The 23,366-nt window shown below is 41.9% G+C and overlaps 1 protein-coding gene and 1 long non-coding RNA gene across 2 annotated transcripts in view; one reads left to right on the top strand and one right to left on the bottom strand.

The window, feature by feature from the left end:
- The window catches only part of STX8 (syntaxin 8), a 975,973-nt gene that overhangs the window by 810,104 nt on the left and 142,503 nt on the right, over positions 1-23,366 (bottom strand). The window contains exon 4 of the mRNA XM_085616822.1: positions 13,055-13,165. Within this exon, the coding sequence (XP_085472948.1) occupies positions 13,055-13,165 (111 nt within the window). The remainder of the gene's footprint in view (positions 1-13,054; positions 13,166-23,366) is intronic.
- LOC146809960 (uncharacterized) overlaps positions 1-23,366 on the top strand; it is a 112,418-nt gene that overhangs the window by 24,689 nt on the left and 64,363 nt on the right. The window contains exons 2-3 of the long non-coding RNA XR_014966524.1: positions 2,198-2,318; positions 2,466-2,583. This is a non-coding gene — a long non-coding RNA (uncharacterized LOC146809960). The remainder of the gene's footprint in view (positions 1-2,197; positions 2,319-2,465; positions 2,584-23,366) is intronic.

Genomic DNA, 23,366 nt, shown 5'->3' with positions numbered 1-23,366 from the left:
CATCTAGAAGGCATTGCCATAGTCCAATCTGGATAGGGCCAATGCTGTAACTAGTGCTTTTAGTGCATCAGGAGGGATAAATGGACGGATACTTCTTATCATTTTTAAAATAAGCCAGATAGTAGAGGATAATTTACTAATCTAACTATTAAAAGCCAGATTGTCATCAAAGATGAACGCCAGATTTTTGACCATGGGCACTGGTGTTGGGCAGTCGCCTAAACTGGCAGGCGACCATCTCAGTGACCAAAAGGATGCATCTGATCCTAACAGCATGACTTCGGGTTTATCACCGTTAAATTTCAAACAGTTGGACTGCATGCATTGGTTTACCTGTGTCAATCAACAGTTGAAGCGGTCGTCTGTCTCCTCCACATCACTTGAGACTGACACCACCACTTGTGTGTAGTCTGCATAGGAGACAGCCAAAAACCCAAACTGCCTAATGATCGAGGCCAACGGAGCCACATATACGTTGAAAAGTGTGGGGCTCAGAGAGGAGCCCTGTTGCACCCCACACGCCAGGTTGAAGGATGTGGAGGCTCCCAGTTTGACAGAGAAAGTTCTTTTTGCTAGGTAAGAGGACAGTAGAGTGAGGGCAGAGTCTTGGATCCCCAGCTCTGCTAGTCAGTTGGAGAGTACTTCGTGGTTCACAGTATCGAAGGCCGCCGATAGATCTAATAAAATCAAGGCGGCCTTCCCCCCCAGAATCTAGGATTGTCCTAAGTTCCTCTGCCGCCATGACCAGAGCTGTCTCTGTTCCATGCCCCTCCCTGAACCCGTATTGTGAATGGTCCGGGAGGTTCCTGGATGCGATAAAGGCAGAGAGCTGTGTATTGAGCAGTTTCTCAAATACTTTAGCTGGAAATGGAATTCTAGAGATCGGGCGGTAACTACTAGGCTCCTTAGGATCCAGATTCGATTTTTTAAGAAGGGGTAAGACTGAAGAAAATTTCCAAGCCTCTGGAAAAGAGGCAGACTGAATTATCTCCTTAAACACTAGACTTAATTGTTCACTTAGCATTTCTGGGAACAAATGCAGTACTTTGGGTGGACAAGGGTCTGTTGGCGCCCCTGACCTGGTTGTCTTCACCACCTGAATGATCTGTTCTACTGAAGGGGAGAGAAACTGAAGCCCGCGTTGGGGGTAGGGGTGTCCAAGCCTAGCTTGGTGAACATGGAAGTAGAGTAGTCACCAATCTTAAAGGATTTATACACTGTTGAGACTTTTAAGAAAAACTGTCAGAATTCAACACTGCTATCTATCCGAGTTGTAGCTGGTAGATTGGCTAGAATTTTTGTTGTAAAGTAATTACTTTTTTCCTCTATCAGGGGGGGGGCGCAATTATAGTCATCACAGGGATCATCACAGGGATCATCGGAGGGGCCTGAACCTGAGGGCTTGACATAAGGGTCAAAGGAGCTGTATGGACTGCTTGAAAAAGGAGACTCCTCAGGCATCTCTTGCAGAGGCAGTGGGGTGGAGTGCAAGGAAATGGTAGTGGAAGAGGTGGGGTGGAGGACGAGGTGCACTTTATGGCAGTGGAAGAGCATTTGTGGCTGTGTTCTTCGCTTCTTCATTGCCGGCTCAGTGTGAAAGGCTTTGAAGAAGGTTCCCCATCAAAAGGCTGGTCCTCTCTTTCAAGGAAGGTGGAAGTGCCACTGGGGCCTTTTCACCGGAATCTTGGCAAAGACAGTTTCTGATGCATTTTCAGAATCATAGCCTCGACGTCCTCAGATCGGAGCATCAACGGCGGCTTGGAGGTTAGCTTCAACACTGACAAAGTTTTAGGTATCGAGGAAAATTTGGGCAACAACAGAGTCTTAGGCACAGGTGTAGCCTTTGGTGCATGCTTTGGGTGGGGCTGATGATGTTTGGTGTCGAGGGCTGACATCCTTCTGTGGAGACTTACTCAACTCAGATGCCTTTTGCTGGTGTCACCCAGAACCCGAAGCCAGTGGTGGCCTGGAGCTTGGCTTTACTTTGTGTCATTGCTCGACACCCGACTCTTGCAGGAACCCTGCTCTTTCACGATGTGGCACCTCTTTTGGGTGTGTTCTTGGTGGAATGGAAATTGGAAGGCCAATGAGATGCTTAGGACCCTAGGCTTGGTCTTGGTGTGAAGGTCGCTAATCTTCAGCTCAATGTCTTCCTTCTCATGCTCCGACATGCTTGATAACCCGGTCTTTGGTCTAGGTTTAGGCTCTGCAGCCTGGAGACCAGATGGACTGCTGTCTTCCTGTTCTTCCGAGCCGAAGAGATCTTCTTCCCAGTGGATGTCCGGGGTCTCAGCAGGGAACTGTCAGTGAATCTTCCGGTGAGTCCACCCTATTTCTCTTTGGTACCTCATGTCTTTTAAGATGTAAGTGGAGGATATGGCACAGAGGAGGCATCATCGTAGTTCGCTAATAGGCATAACTTACAGATTTACAGTTGTACCATCTAAGGGTATTTTGTATTGCAGCTAGGACAATTTTGAAAAGGTGTTCATCCCATCAGGCAAACAGCATTCTTAAGCAATGAAGAAACGGTGAAGGCCCTTGATGCATGGAAGTCGACAACGGTCTTCGATTCTGTCAAAGGTATTCATGCATTGGGGAGATTAAGGGGCAGGAGGTTCATTGGATCTGGTGCGACAGGATCAAAAAGAAACCAAACGGGGCAGCTAAGATTCATTCAGGGCACCATGATCTACCACACAAATAACAAACAATCTAACATGTGTTGGTGACACTGCATAATGTACACCAAGAGGAGGTTCATACCACATCTTGTGACACTGGGACTTTTTTAATTAAAAAAATATGGCAAACATCCAAGCCCAACAAGAGATGGCAGAAATATTTTAATCATGTTTCTACAATCACACATGCCATTCCAGTGGGCAGTGGCAGTGAAAATTAATGTGGCCAAATAACACAGTATTTAGAGCAACTGTCCTAATAAACACAAATTCATTGCTACAGCACAATGTTCAAATTTGAGGTTATTACCAGAGTACAGAAAAAGTGACATGAGAAAAATACTACTTACAACATCTCGGACTGCATGTCACAATTACTTCACCCAGGGAAACAACTTTCCTAATAATCACGTATCTCTTCAATATGATAATAACTTGCGGCACAACTTAAACCCCTTCCATCCTGATTATGGCTAAATATATTATATTTTAAATAAATGTATAATACAAAAATGTCATGAAAAAAAGCATTTGTGCATATGTAGTTATTTATTGCCTTTGTTGAGGGAGGGCATCATGACTCACTCGAAGATTTGCTTATGGTGAGTGTTTTGGACTTCCAGACAGAGACGTCTTATATCATTTCATTGGCAGGATTGAGTAACTTTTAAAGTCCAGGTTTTATTACTTGAATTCTGGCATGTGAAATTTCGCTGTTCCTGTTTTTAATGTACGGGCAGAAGCCCAAAAAAATCTGTTGTGGATGAGCTACTCAAAACATACACGAGGCAATTTAAGATATTTCTTTTCTCAATTCTTTGTGCAATAGGAATGGCAACTCAATAATATATGTTATTGGAGATTTAACTGTCGATTCTTAGAGGGGAAGTTTCTGCACATGTTTTTATGTGATTCATTGACAAGCCATTTGTTCTATTGTAATACATAATCGACAGTAGATGACTAATTGTGGTCATTTGAATAGTCCGCAACCATCAGAAAACGCAGAGTCTTTTCTAGCATGCTGCAGAACACAGCCTTAACCAGTTACCCACAGTATAGATTTGAAAAAGGAAACTAATCTGTATTTCATAAAATCCTGTTTTGCTAAGTGATGAGTTCAAAGTTTGCGTTTGGTTTCTGTGGGTTTTGCTATTAGCTCCTGCAATAATTAGAGCAGACTGTTTATTAACCACAGCAGTGTTTTCACTACACACATTAGGAGCTAACCAAGGCTCTTTCAGCTGGCCTATGTTAAACTCAAAATGTGTTGCCACTGAGACATCCTGCCAGAAGCCATAGCCTAAGATCCATATCTGAGTGTGAAACTACATGTAGTAATGGAAAGGATGCCATGTCAAACGTTGTGTACACAACACAAAACATGTTTGGCAAGATGAGGAAATGCAGGCAATGAAAAGAGCGGTTCCTAGTCAATAAACTGGACTGGTCAATAAACTGACAAAAACATATACATACATATATACATATATATATATATTCACTTAAAAAACCGTAGGTTTCACACATGTTATAGTTAGGTGGATATTTCACTCGTAAAAAACCAATGAAATTCCACCGTTATAGTTAGTTCAGATAACTATAACTCGCGCGCCCGCAATCCTCTGCTCATGACGTCACATATTACATCACTCATGACATGGTCAGTGGCATCACTCTTGACATCACTGATGACATCATCCTTGTGATAGAGTGGCGGTCGCGCGAGTTATAGTTATCTGAACTAACTATAACGGTGGAATTTCATTGGTTTTTTACGAGTGAAATATCCACCTAACTATAACATGTGTGAAACCTACGGTTTTTTAAGTGAATTTGCAAGGTTTTTAAATGCTAATTCCTAACTATAACGTGTGTGAATCCTATGGTTTTTTCAGTGAATTAGTACGGTTTTTTAAATGCTAAGTTATGTATGTATTATTATTTTTTTTTATGGTTTTCACCGTGCGCGCACCTACTCGCTTTTTCAAAAAAAAAAAATTAAATGTTTTTTTCTGCCTTCGGGGTCCTTCAGGGACCCCCTGACCAAGGCTAGGGCATCAGGAACTCTCTACCCTGCCCCCTTTTCACGTTCGCCACCTTCCTTTTCCACTCTCGCACTGAAAACAAACAAAATGGCGGCCGACACTTCCTGATTTCTACCGATTCGAACGTTGACTGACATGTAACAACCAGTCAGAATTACGCTCGCGCACGTTAGGGTGCGCGCACGGTGCGCTGCTATAGATATGTATGTGCTTTTAACTGCAATTTTCTCAGGAACTACTGAACAGATTGACTCCATATATGCAAAAGGCACATCCCTGACCTGAGGACTACCTCTCTGCCAAATTTCAAGTAATTCTGTTCAGCCGTTCGGGCTGTACCTTCGACTAAAGGTCCTATGGGGAAAACGCGTTTTGGGACCCCCCTTTTTTCTCACCCCCCGCTTGACGAATCCCCCCGAGACTTTCAGGGTAAGAGCTGAGCGGAGCGCCCCATTAGTTTTGAAAATTTCGCAAAGATTCGTCAACCGGCGCCAAAGTTATTCAAAATAGAATTTTGAGATTTCCTATGGAAACACGGTCCTAACTATAACTATCTACTGGCGACCGCCAGTAGATAATATATACATTTATATATATATATATATATATATGTTATCTACTGGCGGTTGCCAGTAGATAGTTATAGTTAGGACCGAGTTTCCATAGGAAATCTGAAAATTCTATTATGAATAACTTTGGCGCCGGTTGACGAATCCTCATGAAATTTTCAAAACTAATGGGGCGCTCCGCTCAGCTCCTAACCTGAAAGTCTCAGGGCGATTCGTCAAGCAGGGGCTGAGAAAAAAGGGGGGTCCCAAAATGCGTTTTCCCCATGCATTTTCCCATAGGACCTTTAGGTACAGCCCGAACGGCTGAACAGAATTACTTCAAATTTGGCAAAGAGGTAGTCCTCAGGGGTCAGGCATGTGCCTTTTGCATATATGGTGTCAATCTGTTCAGTAGTTCCTGAGAAAATTGCAGTTAAAAGTACATAAATATCTATAAGCGCGTACCGTGCGCGCACCATGCGCGCACCATAACGTGCGCAAGCGTAATTCTGATTGGTGGTTACATGTCAGTCAACATTCGAATCGGTCGAAATCAGGAAGTGTCGGCCGCCATTTTGTGTGTTTTGTGTGTGACAGTGAAAAAGAAAGGTGGAGAACGTGAAAAGGGGGCAGGGTAGAGAGTTCCTGACCCCCTAGCCTTTGTCAGGGGGACCCTAAAGGACCCCGAAGGGTGAAAAAAACATTTAATTTTTTTTTCAAAAATTTGTGGGGTGCGCACGGTGAAAAACCTTTAAAAAAAACAAAAACATTTTAAACGAGCCATTCCATATTACAGGATACAGTCAATCTATAACTATATACATAGGTAGCTTATTGTAAAATAAATATATAAAAAATATAATAAAACATACATAACTTCACTTAAAAAACCATAGGTTTCACACATGTTATAGTTAGCTGAACATTTCACTCGTAAAAAACCATTGAAATTCCCCCGTTATAGTTAGTTCAGATAACTATAACTCGCGCGACCGCCACTCATGAGTGATGCCACTGACCATGTCATGAGTGATGTAATATTTGACGTCATGAGCAGTGGATTGCGGGCGCGCGAGTTATAGTTATCTGAACTAACTATAACGGGGAAATTTCAATGGTTTTTTACGAGTGAAATGTCCAGCTAACTATAACATGTGTGAAACCTATGGTTTTTTATGAGTGTATATATATATATATATATATATATATATATATATATATATATATATATATGCAGCAGTTTCAGCATCAAGGAGATTGTGATACAGGCACAGTAAGGCAGAGCTGATATTTTAGCACAGGTAGGGATACCACAGTTTGCAAAACCTATCCTATTCTCGACAACCACTTAAGGCAAGTTATCTCCACAATTAGTTGCACTTTTGTGCTCTTAATGATGGATCAAAATGTATAAGGATTTGGCTAACAAAAGTGGGAAAGCAGGGCTTTTTTGGGGGTTATTTCAAACTGCTAAAGGAGAGCATGCCGTTTATGATTAGCGACAGCCACCACGCACCGTGAACATGACTCATAGCCAGGCTAACGAACATAACAAGAGATTCACCGCCACTGACTAATAGGCGCTCCATGATGCAATTCTGGGTTGCTGGGCTCGTTGGTTTATTAACCATAGAGAGTGCTTTTATCAACTGCGGCCCTGTAGAGGCGACAGCAACAGTGTCTCTACAATGTGATGTGGATTTCAGTCTAAAGAATAAAATTAAAAAAATTAGATAATGAGAAACTCTGGTTATCATAATATAAAAAAAGGTAGTTGAGAAGGAAATATTCGAAATGTAATTAATATGAAAAACACTTCAGATACATCACACGACCATGCTGCCATTCCTCACCTGAAGAAAGTGCTGCATCACCTTGATGATGAAAGGTGGCGTATGAACTTCTGGTACAACGCGGTTCCTTGTCAATCCCTATGCTATACGCTTGTGGAGATGTGCAGAAGCAGCACTCAGACCATTACAAATCTATTACAGTTAATTAGCTAAGTGACCTGCTATACGCTAAAACACTGCCCGGTCTTGTTATGATACCACACTGCTGAGATTCATAAAATGCTAAGACACTGCTTCATGGAAAGCGGAGTGTGAGTAATCAAAACTGCCCTGCAGTCCGAAACGCTGGTGCTCTACATGTGGTCACACGAAAGCCCTGTCTCAGGTGTAAACAACATAATCTGGCAGTGTGGTCCTATACGGTATTAGCTGTGGTAGGTACATGGAGTGGGTGCTCCGGGATGTCACTGGATCGCCACAAAACCTACCATGACTCAATAAGCAAGTTGGAGGTTGAAATACATGACTGAAATACACGACTAGCCGTGAAAGGCCTGGTTCAATTTTATTACTGTCTACGGCAACTAAGGAAACAGGAACTTGAAGGGGATCAATATCTTTTAGACTCAGGTCTTATTAAGAGAGATAATGGAAATGGAGGATAAGAACTAGAAAGAGAATCTTTGTAATTTCCGAGTTCCAGAAATGTGGAAAACAATGATAATTACTGGGTGGAATTTCTGGAGTTCCCAAGGACAGTTGGCCTAACTTTCAAAAGGGATTCTGAAACTGAACGTACGCAAAGAGGCCCGACCCACAGGACCAAGAATTCTTATCTGCTAGAATTGTAATCTTCAGACCTCTTCGATGTCAACACACGGATAGGATTCTCTATCACTAGAACAATTCACAAGTTCTGTGAGAGGCATTAAAATGTTTATTTCTCAGAACTATTCAAAAGAAATTGTTAGTCTTCCAGTGTCTACAAAAATGTCTAAAAGGGCATGAACATTCTTTTTTCCGTCGTCAGCCCGTCTAAATTCAGAATAGCAAGGCAAATCTGAATCCTGCTTATATAATGTGTTTACTTGGGAATAAAAAATGAGCCGAAAAGGAGATGGAATGAGATAACCAATTCGGATTAAAGCTATCTGATAATAGGGTCTTCTTTCTACAACATAAAACAAAGGGTGAGACTAAATGGTTCTTAAATTGTCACACACAACAAGAAGGCCAAACGGTTATGATTATGTAAGACAGCATGTTTGCAAAGTTAGTCATTATTACATCACAGATGTCTCATGATTTTAAAAGGTTTTAGTCAGAAAAAATGATATACACTTTCCCTTTTAAATCTTGTTCCAAAAGATAGGCCTATTTTTTAAGACCCCTATATTTCTACTATCTCTTCCTGGAGATTCACACTGCTGATGCTGTTTCCTATTCTGTGCCCAAAAACCTACTTAGATACAACATATTTACAGGGTTTTTACATGATTTTTACTATTTCCTCATTAGGAACTTTTTATGGAAGCCCTTCTTCAACTTATGATTATGCCCAATAACTGAATGGTGGAGCCTTTCTCGTGCTCTTTACTACTCTTATTCTACATGTGGGGATGAGCAGGGATGTAAGGGGTAGTTTATTAGGGATCATTTCTTCGTTATTTGCTAATTAGTCTTCAATATGCCCTTTCTTCTCTTTCCTTTCGTTTTGGCACACTAGGCCTTCTGTTCTATTTTTGTTTTGAGCATGAAAGACTTAGTCTGTCATTTCCAGAATTCATACATCAAAGTCCGTCAGACTACTATGCTACCCTTTTGGAACACATAGGTTTTTTAAAGAAATCACTTATTTCATAGCTACTTATTGGTCATGCTATGACATGTGGCCTAGTTAATGAGTTCATCTATACAAAATATATCTCTAGACACAAAGGGGTTGAACCATCAGGTAAAGAGACAAACCAAGGGCTGATATTGTGTTTTGCAGGAGGCAAAAACGGGTCATGGCGAAGAGCTATCCTTCAGGAATAGAAGTACAGAGGCGTTAGGAGGATTTCCGTCCATGGCAAAGACCAACACGTGTTCCACTCCTGCAGAGGGGTTAAACGTACCACGCCTGGTCAGGGAGCGAGATCTATAGCAAAAAGGGCCCAAACCATTGAATAATCTTCTGCCTGAGATTCTAGATCAAGCTGTAGAACCAAGGACCAACAGTGCTCTTTCTCAGATTTTTGGGCCTGTCTACAGAATGGGTGGTATAAGCATGATGTATATACCACAACCAGTAAATATCGATTCCCCCAAGGTGCAGTATTTCATGGATGTGGTTAACACTCCTAATTCTGAGTTTTCCCTCACACAAACGGGGAACTATAAGAGAAAATAGTGTAGACGACACGAAATTGAAAGTCTTATTCTACATCACATTTTCCACTTTCAAATTTTGACAGAATCGAAATGGTGAAATTCACCTTATCAAAATTTACAAGAAACAGTAATTATCATATATTTTGTCATTTCAATCCCTGCACACAGCACTTGCGCAGTGTTCAAAATTTAGCCCTAACCTTGTAATCAGGTTGTATGTGAATAATGCTGTTGAGCATTTCAAACTTTTACCCCATGTTGCCTCACGTTTTCACTCGAGACTCTGGCATTGGTCATAGACTTATGTACAAACTAATGTTTACTGCATCTCCTAGTTTGGAAAGAGATTCAGGGTTGCGTGTCAAAGTCACCACTCAAGTAAAGTCCCCCTCTGCTGTTGAAGTATCATGGTTTGACCCATGAGATGGTGTATTGAATGTAAGTTTCATTAGAAGAGCCAGTGGGCAGTGCAGCAGTGCGAGAAGCCCTGCGTCTTTGGACCCGTGTCTCTGTCGGTCCGCCGTTTGTTGGGTGAACCACATCTACTAGGCCACAATCACAGTACAACATAACTAACTCCTCAGATTAGTTTGTGATGCCGTTCACTGAGTTAGTGAAAACAAAAGAGAGATGCATTTATTTGAGATGGCTATCACACAAAGTTATAAACCCAAAATGCTAATAAATTAAAGCTTGTTGTTACAATAATATTGTTCCTCCAACTATTCTAGATCAGTGCTTGGAGTAGGTAAGATAGCCAAATGATATCACCAGTGGTTAATTTGTAAAAACAATAAGTACTGGTGCTTTTCTCAGGCGGCAGCTTGCACCAGCCCATATCTCCTGATAGCGAAGCTTAAAAAACAGAACCAACTACAAACCATGAAAGTGGGGAGAGGATGTGGCGTAATGGCCAGAGCTCTGACTTTGGAGCTGTGGAACCAGGTTTGAGTCTCGACGTTGGCTCACCATCCTGTGATTCTTAGCAAATCACTAAATCTCCCCATGCCTACCATAAATTAATGTGTCCTTAACTGGTGCTCATGAAAAGCACCAGTATTGATGATTAAGTAATGTGCTGAGTACCAGAAACAACCGGCTCTAATTAAGCACTGGATATCACACAGGGGGGCCGATTCACAGAACTAATCTGAGACAAAATCCTAAACTTACTACTTTTGGTATTCACACAAGGCATTTAGTAGTAGTCAAGTTAGGACTACTAACTTTACTACTACTAAGACAAAATCCTAACTTTACTACTACTAAATGCCTTCTGTAAATACCAAAAGTAGTGAGTTTAGGATTTTGTCTTAGTTAGTAGTAGTAAAGTTAGTAGTCCTAACTTTACTACTACTAAATGTCTTCTGTGAATACCAAAAGTAGTAAGTTTAGGATTTTGTCTCAGTTAGTAGTAGTAAAGTTAGTAGTCTTAACTTTACTACTACTAAATGCCTTCTGTGAATACCAAAAGTAGTAAGTTTAGGATTTTGTCTCAGATTAGTTCTGTGAATCGGCCCCAGGGTGAGGTGACTTGAATCCACCCTTCTTTCTGTTTGTTGACTGGAAAGTGTGTTTGTTTCTCACAATAACAGATTACGAAAGCTGGCCTGTGCACTAGTGGGGATTTATTTTTTGCTTGTACAACGTTCCATTCCTCATGAATATGGAGGCTTGGAGCACGTGTTACTCTTCCTGTTTACATAATAGTTGGCTGAGGGTGACATGAGCTGTACACCCTGCTCCAAAGGTTCCACGAAGAGAGATGGGAACCATATGACATTCAGGCTCCAGTTATCAAACATCGCATCACAATCAGCTCTGACACTTCACTTGCTTATTTGTGCAGCGAACAAGGATACATTTTCTCTATTTAAAAGAATTAGCAGACTTTTTCAAATTGGAATGCAAATGTTGCAAATGTCTACAAGATGTATTCATTTAGTTATTTAATGCATTTATAGAGCACGTGTGACTTGTACAAGTTGATGTTTACTTTGAGCCAGTGGTAGCAGGTGGGCCCACCAGCACTCACTTTTGGAAACCAGCTCTAATATTCTAAACAGGCTTTGATCCAGAGCAAGAGCAAGAAAAACACCAAAGTAGGAAAGAAGGAGAAAGACAATAAAACAATGACAAAAGGAGATTGTAGGGATGAAATAGAATATGTAAGAGTGAGATAAAGAGATATGAGGTTGAATCAAGACTATGCAGCCTTGGTATTCAGCAGTCTGACCTTCGATAGTGACGGCCACAGGGTCTGAGCAAAACGTTGGTCCCCAGAGTTTATTCTTTACAAATTAAGCACTACAAGTAGCCTATTGGTGAGAGACAAGTAGTCTCTAGGCAACTGTAACCAAGGTCAGACAATTTCTAAGCACACAAGATTTAAACAAGTATAAGAAATGAGGAACAGGGCAATGTGTAAATTACCCACGATCATACGGTTTGTTCACTGTAAAACTAGACAAACTCTGTTGTAATTTTCGTTTCTCAGTTTGGGGAATTTACCACTAGTTCATATCTGCTGCTTGCTCATGCAAACATGTACTCAGAGAAGGGCAGGTGAGTTCTTAAATGATATCAAGTAGGAGCGTTCCCATACCACAGATATCAGAGTGACTAACCAAAGTGATAAGGATGGCAAAACAAAAGGGGAACGATGGTGCACACAGGGAGAGCTATTTCCAGCTAAAGTGTCTTAGGTTGCATCATCACTTCATCAATAAGTTAGTCTGCCAATTCCCTGATACCACATGTACTGAAGGTGAATTTATAGTTTTACCACTACTCTGGGATAGAGTGAGAGTAGATAGCGATGCAGAAGGGTAATGAAATAGGGTTCAACAAGAAAGCCACAGCATGGCTCTTTTGTGTCAATATTCTCCATTCAGGGTGGAGGGACTGGGTAAGTGAGATATTGAAGGAGATTGAAAAGAGGTTGTTACAAAGGGATACCAGCCATCAGTTATTGACACCCTTACGAGCACCCTAGCATTACCCAGTTACCACAGAGGGAGGAAGAGAGTGGCTGAAGAAAAAGATGCATGGTTGAGCATTATTGTAGAGAAAGATTACGCATGAGAGCGAGGGCAGCAGATAAGAACAGAGAGGAAGGTGGAGCAGTAAGAAATTACTTTCACAGCAAAAAACATTCAATGCAAATTGTTGAAATATCACTCCATTGGACAGTGGCTGCTTTCAATGTGCAAGGTGTGCATTTTTCACCATGGCTGAACTAACGACTGACACAGGCTAGATATACCAGTCTTCAGGATCTACAGTCTGTTAAGAAATCTCACAATTTCCATACATATGGTTCTAAAACACTCATCCTTTTTGTTCATTGGATACAGCATCATTTGTGATGGTGAACTGCAGCACAGCTTACACTACAAGCCATTCGTAAGCTTATCTTTCTATGTTCCATTTTACTTTCACCAGCAGAAATCTGTGTTAATTGCCAGTCCAAGGCAGTGTCACAGAATGCTCAAAATTGGATGGTAAATAGCAAACCTTACCCTCATCACAAGGTTATTAACAAGTGAAATGGGCTCTATAACATTTTGTCATTCAGCCAACCAAATAAGACCTCTGAAGTGAAATACCTGATCAGGTCCGGCTCTGTGCCATCGTTCTTAAAAGTAGCCTGCATCTGCCTTTCCCTGGTAAGAAGCTCATCTACGAGATTCTGGCGACGGTCCCCCTCAAGCTGGGTTCTGCAGGCACAAGGTTAAGGTCTATGGTCGCCCAGTTTACTTGCAATACTTTGGTCATACAAAACACCTAATAAACTTGAATACTTAAATAATTAAATTGTTTAAAAAGGAGAACATTTCATACTATTTTAGAGAAAAACTCAATAATTTCAGAAGAATTCATAGGCATTAAGATTGGTGCAACTGAAGTACATTAGTCTTTTTAAAATGAAATGTATAATCATTTGTCATTCAAACCTGCCCATACATTGGGGGGCATGGCTTCGGCGCCGCTAGACATGGCCGCCTGACGGAGCTGCTCCGCCGCATCGGGACCCGTTCTTGTCCGGCAGGTGCGCTCTCCACTTCTGGAACCGTCGGAAATTGCAGCAATCCATACCGAAACATGTCCGGACTCTGATGAAATACTTTTTGTGCTAAAGCGCGCAGCACTTCAATTTCTTTTCGTCGCAGACCTGTTTACTTCAGCGCATTCGCCATTTTAAACGAACGCTGCAGAACGCGTTTCAACATACATGGAGGCAAGTTTTCTCACAAGTCCCAGAATGCTCTGAGCTTTACAGCAATATCTATGGGGGCAGTATCCCTGCTATAACAAGGAACTTTGGACTTAATATATCAAGGTATGCTGAACACCTTTTTTACTACGTTATTCTCCTCAGAATGCCCACCATTTTGTTTTGTTTGGAACTTCCTTTCATTTTTATCCAACTCTTTTACCTATGTATCTCTGAAAACCTAGTATTAAATGCATGCGCATATTATCTAAGGTCCATATACCTTTCTGGAATAGAGCGCTCCTTGCTGTTTATGTTGTTTCCTGGCAAGTTATTATGCTTATTTTAGCTGCAGTCTTCACAGCTCTGCCACTATCAATTCCAAAGGTTTCTTATCACTCCAGCCAGGTCACTCCTTCAACTGACTGATTATTGATTACTTCAAAAATCACCTGGCTTTGTGAGACAAGATTGGTGTTCTTCGCCTTCTCCTTCACATACGACGGCCGCATTTCCGATTTGTTTTCAGCACGTGGTCAATATTTTAACTTCTCCATTGCCTATTCCTCTATAATCTGTTGGTGTACACGCACAACTCACCGTTAGTCAAATAATTTGCTGATTCTTTTGGAGAATTTTTGATCACAGCATTCACTAAGCCTGTGCAACGTTTATTCTACTCTCTGGGAGACAGTTATTTATGGGAAATCTGCGCAAGCCGAAATTTGTTTTTGTTTCATCACAACATAGTCCATTGGTAACTCCTCCATCTTTTTCTACACCAGACTCCTCTTCTACTGCATCGCCGATGGCTGGAGTAACTTCTAATCGCAGCTCCTCATCACAATCTGCTTCAAATAAATCTTCTCCGTCTACCTCCACATCGAAATGTTTGAAGCATGTACCTCCATCTCCTGACAAATCTTCAACTCCCATCTCTATGGAGTTGCTTTTGGAGGAGATGCGCGCTTTGCGCCCGTTTGTGGAAGAAACCAACCACAAAATGCAATTTCTCAAAGAAAAATGGTCTATAATGGAAAGTAGAGTGTCTTCAATGGAACAGCAAGTTTCAGAGATACAAGACAACTCTCAGCGACTTTCATCTTTAGAAAAAACAGTCCACAGCCTTCAACAACATACTGAAGATTTAGAAAATAGAAATATGAGGAACAATCTTCGTATTTATGGTTTGCCTGAATCTCTGGAAGGTGACGATCCTATATCTTTCTTCTCCTCCTTTCTTCCGAAACTCCTTGATATGCCATCTACTACTTCACTCAGCATTCAAAGAGCTCAAAGGCTTGGTCCTCGTCCGCCTCTTTCAACAGTTCCAGTTAAACCACATGGTGTCATTATTCTTTTTTTGAAGTTCACTGATCTGCTTTCAGTTCTCTCTGCAGCTAGATCTAAAAGACAACTCTCCTGGCTTGGTCAGAAGGTGTTTTTATCTCAAGATGTCTCCAATGCCACAGCCTCCAGAAGGAAAGAATTCCTGAATCTTCGTCTTCCTCTCCGAGCTGTTGGCGCTAGATATGGTTTGTTTCACCCATGCATCTTCAAAGTGACATACCAAAACCAAACGTGAACTTTTCAAGACCCTGCAGAACTTAAGAATTTTATTCATATTCATACTACCAATGTTATGGAGACCTCTAACTCTTCAAATGGTTGAATACTTAATCTCATTTCTTACAGTATTTAATCTAGTGTGTTTTTCTCCGTTTTATTTATACCATAGTATTAGCATCCCCTCTCCTCCCCCTTCTTTCCCCTCTTCCTCCCTCCCTTCTCTCTTCCCCTTATTTTCACCTTATATAAATCCCACAAATTGCTTTTACTCTTTTCTTCCAGATATCAGCTAATTCCTTTGTTATATTGTTGTATTTGAATTCTTTCTATATATTGCTGATGTCTTTATGCATTAACAAAATTGCTAATGAAGCTATTCAAACATAAAAAACCTGCCCATACATTAATATATATATGTATATAAATATATAAAGAGTAATGTATATATATATATATAAAGAGTAACCTGAGTGTGTGTATATATATATATATATATATATATCTATGGTGGCCTTGTATTCCTTTGTAAATCTGACACCATGAGTGATGTAAGGATACTGCAATCCAATAATACAGCCAGGCCTTAGTTATATTTTGGGCCACGGTATACCATGATAACGATGCATTATACTGTGATACATGGCAATGAGAAGCCAGTATATAATTGGGTAATATCTTTTTTTAGAGGATGCCTTATTGTTTTACTACACTTTGGCTGTAATTAGGGTTAGGGCCTTAGATATAGGTAAGTATAAGATTATTACCTATTACCACTTTAGTAAAATGGTAATAGGTAGTGAAATGTATTTATCATTTTTTAGTTATATTTAAATAAATTGATGGCCATGTACCGTGGGGATGTATGATGTTACATCGCAAACGTTTCCATCGCAAACATTCTCATCGCCGTCTTTACATCGCACACACATTCACAACGCACGCTGTCACAACGCAACCCATTACATGGCGCCACCATTGAAATGCATACAAAACACAATCACTACGCACACAAACACCCCGCATGCTTTCACATCGATGTCAGCGCGTGAATACAGAGTCGTTGTAATGGGTGTTTCCCGAGGAAGTGATGTGCTGCACATTTGTGTGCAAATAGCACTATTTAGCTCGGAGGCAGGTAACGACCGTCGCTTTAAAGTCAGAACCACAGGCAAGAAGGGGAAGCGGGAATCGGGCACTCTGAGGTAAGTATTGGTGAGAGTGCAGTTAGAGGAGACCCTGAAAGCCTTTCTACACACAAGTCAATAGCTATCCAGGAGGTGCATCCTCTTGGAAAACACTGCTGTTGTACATCTGATATTTGAATTTAGAAAAAAAATGTACATTCAAAATATGGTTTCTTACATGGATATTTTTAATGGCCATTAAGTGGGGAAAGTTCCATGTGGAATAAGGGGGCTGCAGTGACTGGCAGTTAGTAATGAAAATTGGTCCTGGCTTCAGAACCCAGGAAACCTCAACAAAGATAAGAAAATCACTTTTCCAGGACTGGAGGTGTGTTTAAAGTTTTGAATAAAAGAGTTTTCTCGTTTGCTCTGGCCTCAAACCTTAATGATCAAAGTAGGATAAATATTGCCCGACTTGAGCCAGCACTCGTGGTGTTCTACCGCCAAACTGGGCAGAAGTCTGGGAATCCAGAATAAAACCTTGCTGATGTGACTCAGAGATCGAGAGTTCACCGGGCTGCCTGAAGAACTGTGCTGCCCCGCTCAGGAGGAGCCAACCTGATCCCTGGACGAGAAGGCCGCGTTAGCTGGAGAATCTGTGTGAAGAAGGCCTTCAAGGAGAAAATCTGCACAAAGCCACAAGACTGCTGCAGCCCACAAGAAGCAAGTTCCAACAGCTGCATCAGCTGGGCCATGGAGCTGTAATGTTGCCAGTCTTACTGGAAAATTACACTAGACCACCCTCAGCTCATCCCTTGGCAGGAATATGCTTACACTCCCCTTTCTCAGTCCTAGAAGGACCAGCGGCTGAGTCTGCCTCTAATATACATCATGGATACTAGTTCTGTTGGCAAATGAGGTCATCTAGATCCACAAAAAAGCTAGAATGAGTCTTCTGTCATGACTTCTATGACATTTAAAGTCATAGTTAAAATTTAAAGTCCAGTTTCCAGTGGGAAGAAACTGGATTCAGTGGAAGAGCATACTACGGACACATTGTGGCTGTAACCATTAAAGAAAAAGACATAGGAGTAAAAAATGTAGGTACTATCCGGGCCTCCTATGTGGGTGCTGGCCCACTACATAAAACATCAGTCCTTTTGAATAATATAGAAACCAGCTGGACAATAAATGCGTTTCTGAACTCATGTGAATAGAACTGTGTCCCACCCAGACACTATTAGTCAGACCCCTTGTTAACAGAGTACAACTGGATTTTGGAACTGCACCAGTGACTTCACTGCAGTGGGTGTCCTTGTTGCTAGGGTGGTGGGTTTTGGGTTTATAGAGTTCTATGGGTTACTTTTTTGGGGTGCTGTAACTTCAGCAGTTGAGGCATCGGCACACTGAACTGTACAGCCTGGTACCAAATGATGGACAGCACAGAAGCTTGTTACAGATGTTCTCAATTTGTAATGCTAGCACAAACCCGAATCCCTGGTGTTGAAAGACCTTGCAAGAATCAGATTTAACTACTTCAAAATAACCAAGAGTTGATTATTACATAGCCCCAATGCCCCCCCCCCCCAGAGATTTATATAGCGCAAACTTGACCCAAAGATATAGAGTATCATAGCGCTTTACATGAGCACCAGTTGCTTTACACAAGAACACATTCATTTTTGTTCGGCACGGGAAGAGTAAGTGATTTGCCCAGAATCTCCGGATGTTGACGTCGTTGCCAAGACTCAAAGACGGTTCCCCAGATTTGAGGTCGACAGCCCTAACAGTTAGCTCACATCCTCTCCCCAAGTTGGAGTTGAAAATATATTTGTGGCTTTATCTTCAGCCCTCTAGGTACCAGCATATTCTGGTTTTGTTTGCCAGTTCCAAATTGTCTGTTTACCTACTTGTAAATAAATTATTCGCAAAAGTTATAACCATGACAGAGCTTTGAAGTTACTGAGTGTGAAATTTACTGTATCTGGAGTTCTAATACCATCCTCATTTTATTGGAAGCCATGACTACACATCCTCGAGAGCCCAAATGGAGCAACTTGGTTATCTAAATGGAATGCAATAATGTTGTGGCACCAGGACGCTCGGGTAAATCCCATTACTGCCCCGGACCCAATACAAAATCTCACCTGTAACAAAATACATCACAAATTCTTTATTACAATACTTATTTTATAAGGATGTGCTGGGCAATACTTCCACACATCATTCCGATCAGTGAAAAAAAAAAAAACACCCTACCAAGGCTAAGATTCACCAACACAAAAGTGTCTTTGAATGGCCTCATTTGCAGACTTAAAATCTTTTTCTATAGTAATTTAACGCAGAGTTGGTAGTGTGCTTTATATCAAACCAATAGAAAGCATGGGAAACATGGAGAGCACAAACCAATAACGGATAAAAACATTAAATGAAAACACTGATCTCTTTCCAGGATGATAATTAACCCCTTCCCCGCTCATGACGGAACCGTTCCGTCATGAGCCACGGTTGCGCTGTGCTCATGACGGAACGGTTCCGTCATGACAATCCTGTTGGCGGCCGCTCCGCCTGCGCGGCGCTGTTTCCCCGCCTGTGCGGGGCGACAACGCAAATGGGCGGAGTCATGACGGAACCGTTCCGTCATGAGCACAGCTCAACTGTGGCTCATGACGGAGCGGCTCCGTCATGAGCACAGGCCCACCGCGCTGCCCCCCTGCCCCCCCAGCGCTGCAACGGAATGTCCCCAGCAGCGAAGGGGTTAATCACACGAGTTTTCTTGACATTTCTGCAGCAGGTATAAACTTTCAAACACGGCGCACCCAGGACAATTTGAGTATCGTCCACTTGGTGGCATCGGAGCCCCATATGCTCGGATATGCGATCTAAAAACATCATGCACTTGCTTACGTTGTAAACGTTAGCGAAGTAAATGTGCACGCGATCTAAAAACCTGCGGTGTCAAGCCTCCCGCGATGTAAAAGCCGCGTTGCGATGGCAGCGCGTGAATACAGAGTCGTTGTAATGGGTGTTTCCCGTACCGTGGTAGTTTTACAATCTTTTGTGAAATTCTGTAAAAGTACAGCAGTGACAGAAATCACTAAGATTAAATGCCTTATAACTTCAAAAAATACTTACCCTACTTAACTGCAGTACCCAAAAAGAAGAATAATCTGTGCCACATAATGTAGAATCCATACAAATCTCATGTAAATCCATTCAGCCGTTTTTGTGCTAAGAAAGATGGTTTTTGTTTGGCCTGTTGGGCAAGTTTTATTTTAAAGAATTCGCAAGCGCTGTCAGAGCGAAATCTAAAATTGGCGGTCTTCCGCCTTTTGCAAAACAAAACTCAGGGTGGTCCAGAGGCCGGGCGGTTGCATATTATTCTTTTTTAAGGAAAGCGCGTGTGGACTCTTTCCCGAGTTTTCATAAGGCATAAAGGCAAACATCTGCTGGGGCCACTATTCATAAAAGGAGGAGGTGGAACATGGCCCCCACCCCATGCCTCCTAAAGGCCCAGGGGACCCCATCCCCTTGGGCTGATTCATAATTATTGAGGGAAGGGGGCACGCAACCCAACTCCAGAGCCTTGAACAGTCCCCGGGAACCCCATCCCACAGGGCTGATAATTCAAATAAGGGAGTGAAGCATGCAATCCCCACACCCCCGAGCTGATGATCGGCCAGGGGACCCCATCCCTCAGGGGCAGATATGTTGCAGTGTCCTAGGGACCCCAGCCAACGGGACAATGTAGTTCCCTGCCCAGGAGAGTGAGAGCATATCCTACCCGCACTCTCCTGGGCAGGGGACAGAACTTTGCTCCCGACCAGGCGGAACCAGTGAAAAAACTGCTGCTTGCCAGGCGGGAGCAAAACGAGGGATCAAGCTCCCGCCAACACCCAATTATGGTGCTGGCCAAGGAGCCTGCAGAGGCCCTGTAGCTCCCCCCCACCTCCTCAACGCCACCCCGCACAGGCCCCAACAAAACAGGTGGCCTGGGTGGCCATCGGGGCATCCACCAATAAAGGAAGTGGATGGCTCCTGCCAGGGGAGCCGGCAAGGGCTGCAGAGGCATTGGGGCTCCCCTCGGCCCCCAACGAAGCCTGCATTGTGGGTGCCCAGTGTGGGCACCAGGGCACCCACTAATAGGGGAAAAAATGTAAGCTGCAGCCGGTTGGGCATTGGAGCACTGAGAAAAGTTTAAAAAAGAATAAAAAAGAAGAATACAAAAGTGGCAGAAGATATTCATTTATTATTCACTGCTCCTGTAAAGGGCACTCCATAATGCACTAGAGCATTTATAGATAATTTTTTTTTTTGCTGGTGGTGCTCTGGGAAGGGTCAGTAGCACCACCAAATAGGTTGTTGATGTTGTTGAGAGTTGCGGTGAGTGTAGCAGCCCACCTATAACAAACAAAAATACAATAAGTCTCCAGCGTCATTGAAATCATGACCCCAGGAGAGTTTACCAAATTTTGTTTTCAAGCACTCCGACCAAGCTGGAGCTGCATGCTCTTCAGCTAGAGAACAGGGACCTCTAGTTGTTGGTTTTATGGCTGCACTTTGTGGCCTGGAGAATGTTTAAAATTCACTCAAACATGTTAATATTTTTTTAAGGGCTTTCCAGAAAACATTAAATCACAGTCACCATTATTAAACAATGCAATGTGTGAATTAATGAAATATACATTTGTTTATGTTTATCAGTGACTTTTTGACAAAGGCAATAGGTTTGCTTTATATATGTTAATGTGCTGCCCCCTTGATAGACCCAATAGGCCCTGCCACTATTAGTTTGTTTTTTTAGCCTTTGACAAAGCCAGTAGGTCTGTATTAATCAAAATGACACCCTGCGTATTGGGGGCGCTCGGCATGCACTGCTAATTCCCTCCCACATTATATCACTCATGACATGTTCTATGACATCAATGCTAACATCAGTGCAACATCTGAAATGACATAATTGATGGCAACACTGTGCATGGCAGGGGTGTGAGTTATATTTACTTTAGGGGACAAGTTACTAAAGTTGAAAGAGAGCAGAGTTTGACTAATTTGTTTATAGTTGCTTGGCCATAAAAACCAAGTTAGTCTAGCAACCCCACTGTACGAAGTCAACCATAACTCCCACCCAAGTTATTACTTGATTAAGCTTGTGATGAGATGTGTGTGTGAAAGATTATATGGTTGTGTGATAACGGTTTTGGAGCGATACAGTCCAGCATTGTTAAAAGGTGGATGTCTGGCAACATGTCAATTGGCATATTGGTATATATTATTGGTGATGTGGATGTAGGTTAGTAGATCTGTCCGAGTAAATGGTGTGTGCTTCAATGTATGATGCTAGTTATATTTTTGTATAATTGTGGATGTGCTGGTATAAGATAGTGGATGCATCACCTTGAGTAAGCTTGCAATACAAGGTGTTTGAGCAAATTGTTTATGTTTTAAAAGTTGTAAAAGGATGAATTAATGTTTTCATAGTTCTAGCGTTCTCACTGTGTAGCTTTGGTAAATGGCGATTGTGTGCGGGCAGGACGGTCATTGTGTTGCATTATGATGGTGTGGGTGTTGCTGTAGTATGGTTGTCCTTAGTGTATACCATTGTTTGTATTTCGATGCATGCAAAAATGTGTGTAAGTTTGTGTGTGTGTGTGTGTGTGTGTGTTTATATATATAGAGGTTGCTGCCAGTTTGATGTGGACTATGTAGATGTAGGTCACTGAATATGGGAATGTAAACATGGTTGTGCGGTTGGCAATGTGGGGTCATATACTGTGCATTTTGTCATACAATGTTGAGCGGATGCTAGTATGAAGGAGAGTGGGTGGATTGTGTGAAGAAATATACAGTGGTGGGGGTCAGCATATGATGTTTGATTGAAAAGTGTTTACGTACCAACTAGTGGATTAAGCAGTTGGAACTTAAGGTTGACAATACAGTTAGGTTTGGGAATGTGGTGAAGGTTGCACCTCAAATTGGAAGTTTTTTCTGATTTGTTAACTTTTTATGGCAAAGCCAATATAAACTCATTTGTCAACCTTAAAAATCTCTCAACTTTTTTTAAACAGAAATTGCAGAAAACACTGCCAATGTTATGTGTATGCGGATTAGTGCCAATGCCTTTTTTTTATCGCATATCTGTTGTAACAGTAAAAATTTCAATAAACAGACTTTGAGTAAGAAGAAAAAAATGCAAAATACACTTTCACTTCATGCCACAACACCATGGTGCTACATCAAACTCAAGTCCCGTTGCTGTTATCAACTGAGGAAACGTCAAGTGAGCCGCGTTTGAGAGAATTATCAATGATGTTTAAAAGTTTGTCAAAGCATGCATAACTTTGAAAGTTCTTGGAGTGGCACTGTACAACATTGGTAAATGACGGATGTGTGGGAGCATGATAACTGATGTGTCGGCATATGATGGCTAGTATGGTAGTGGCTCTATGAGCATTTGAAGCTGGGTGTGTCAGTAGATGTGGGCAAATTAATGTAGCTGTGTACTGTTGGTTGTGTGTACATATAATGTTACTTGGTGCAGGGATTGTGGCATTTAATAATGGGTGTATGGAAGTATTTTGAGAGATGTGGGTGTATACACATGACTGTGCATTTGTCTGGTGAATGTAAGCAGGCAGTGCAGTCATGTATGAAGTTGGGTGGGTTACCACATTGTTGTGTCAGTGCTGTCATTATGACAGTGGGAAGAAACACAAACGAAGGTGGGTGCGTTGGCATATTAAGGTGAGTTTGCTGGCGTGCAATGTTGACTGTGTGAAAGTAGGATCGTTGATGTTAGAGTCTGATTATGGGTTTGTGGACTTATGCTGGGTGTGTGGATGTCTAATGGTTGCTGTGTTGGTATGTAGTGTTAGTTGTGTGAACGTATGACAAATTGTTTGATGGCGTATGATGATGGATACCTTGGTGTTTAATTGGTTCTGTGGGCGTATGATGCTGGTTATGTTGGCATATGAGGGTGGGTGAACGGGTATATGTTACTGTGGACCT

The sequence above is a fragment of the Triturus cristatus genome, chromosome 7 (assembly GCF_964204655.1).
Source record: "Triturus cristatus chromosome 7, aTriCri1.1, whole genome shotgun sequence".
Classification (NCBI taxonomy): Eukaryota; Metazoa; Chordata; class Amphibia; order Caudata; family Salamandridae; genus Triturus; species Triturus cristatus.
Note: the sequence above shows the minus strand (reverse complement) of the source record. Positions and strands in the feature narration are given on the sequence as shown.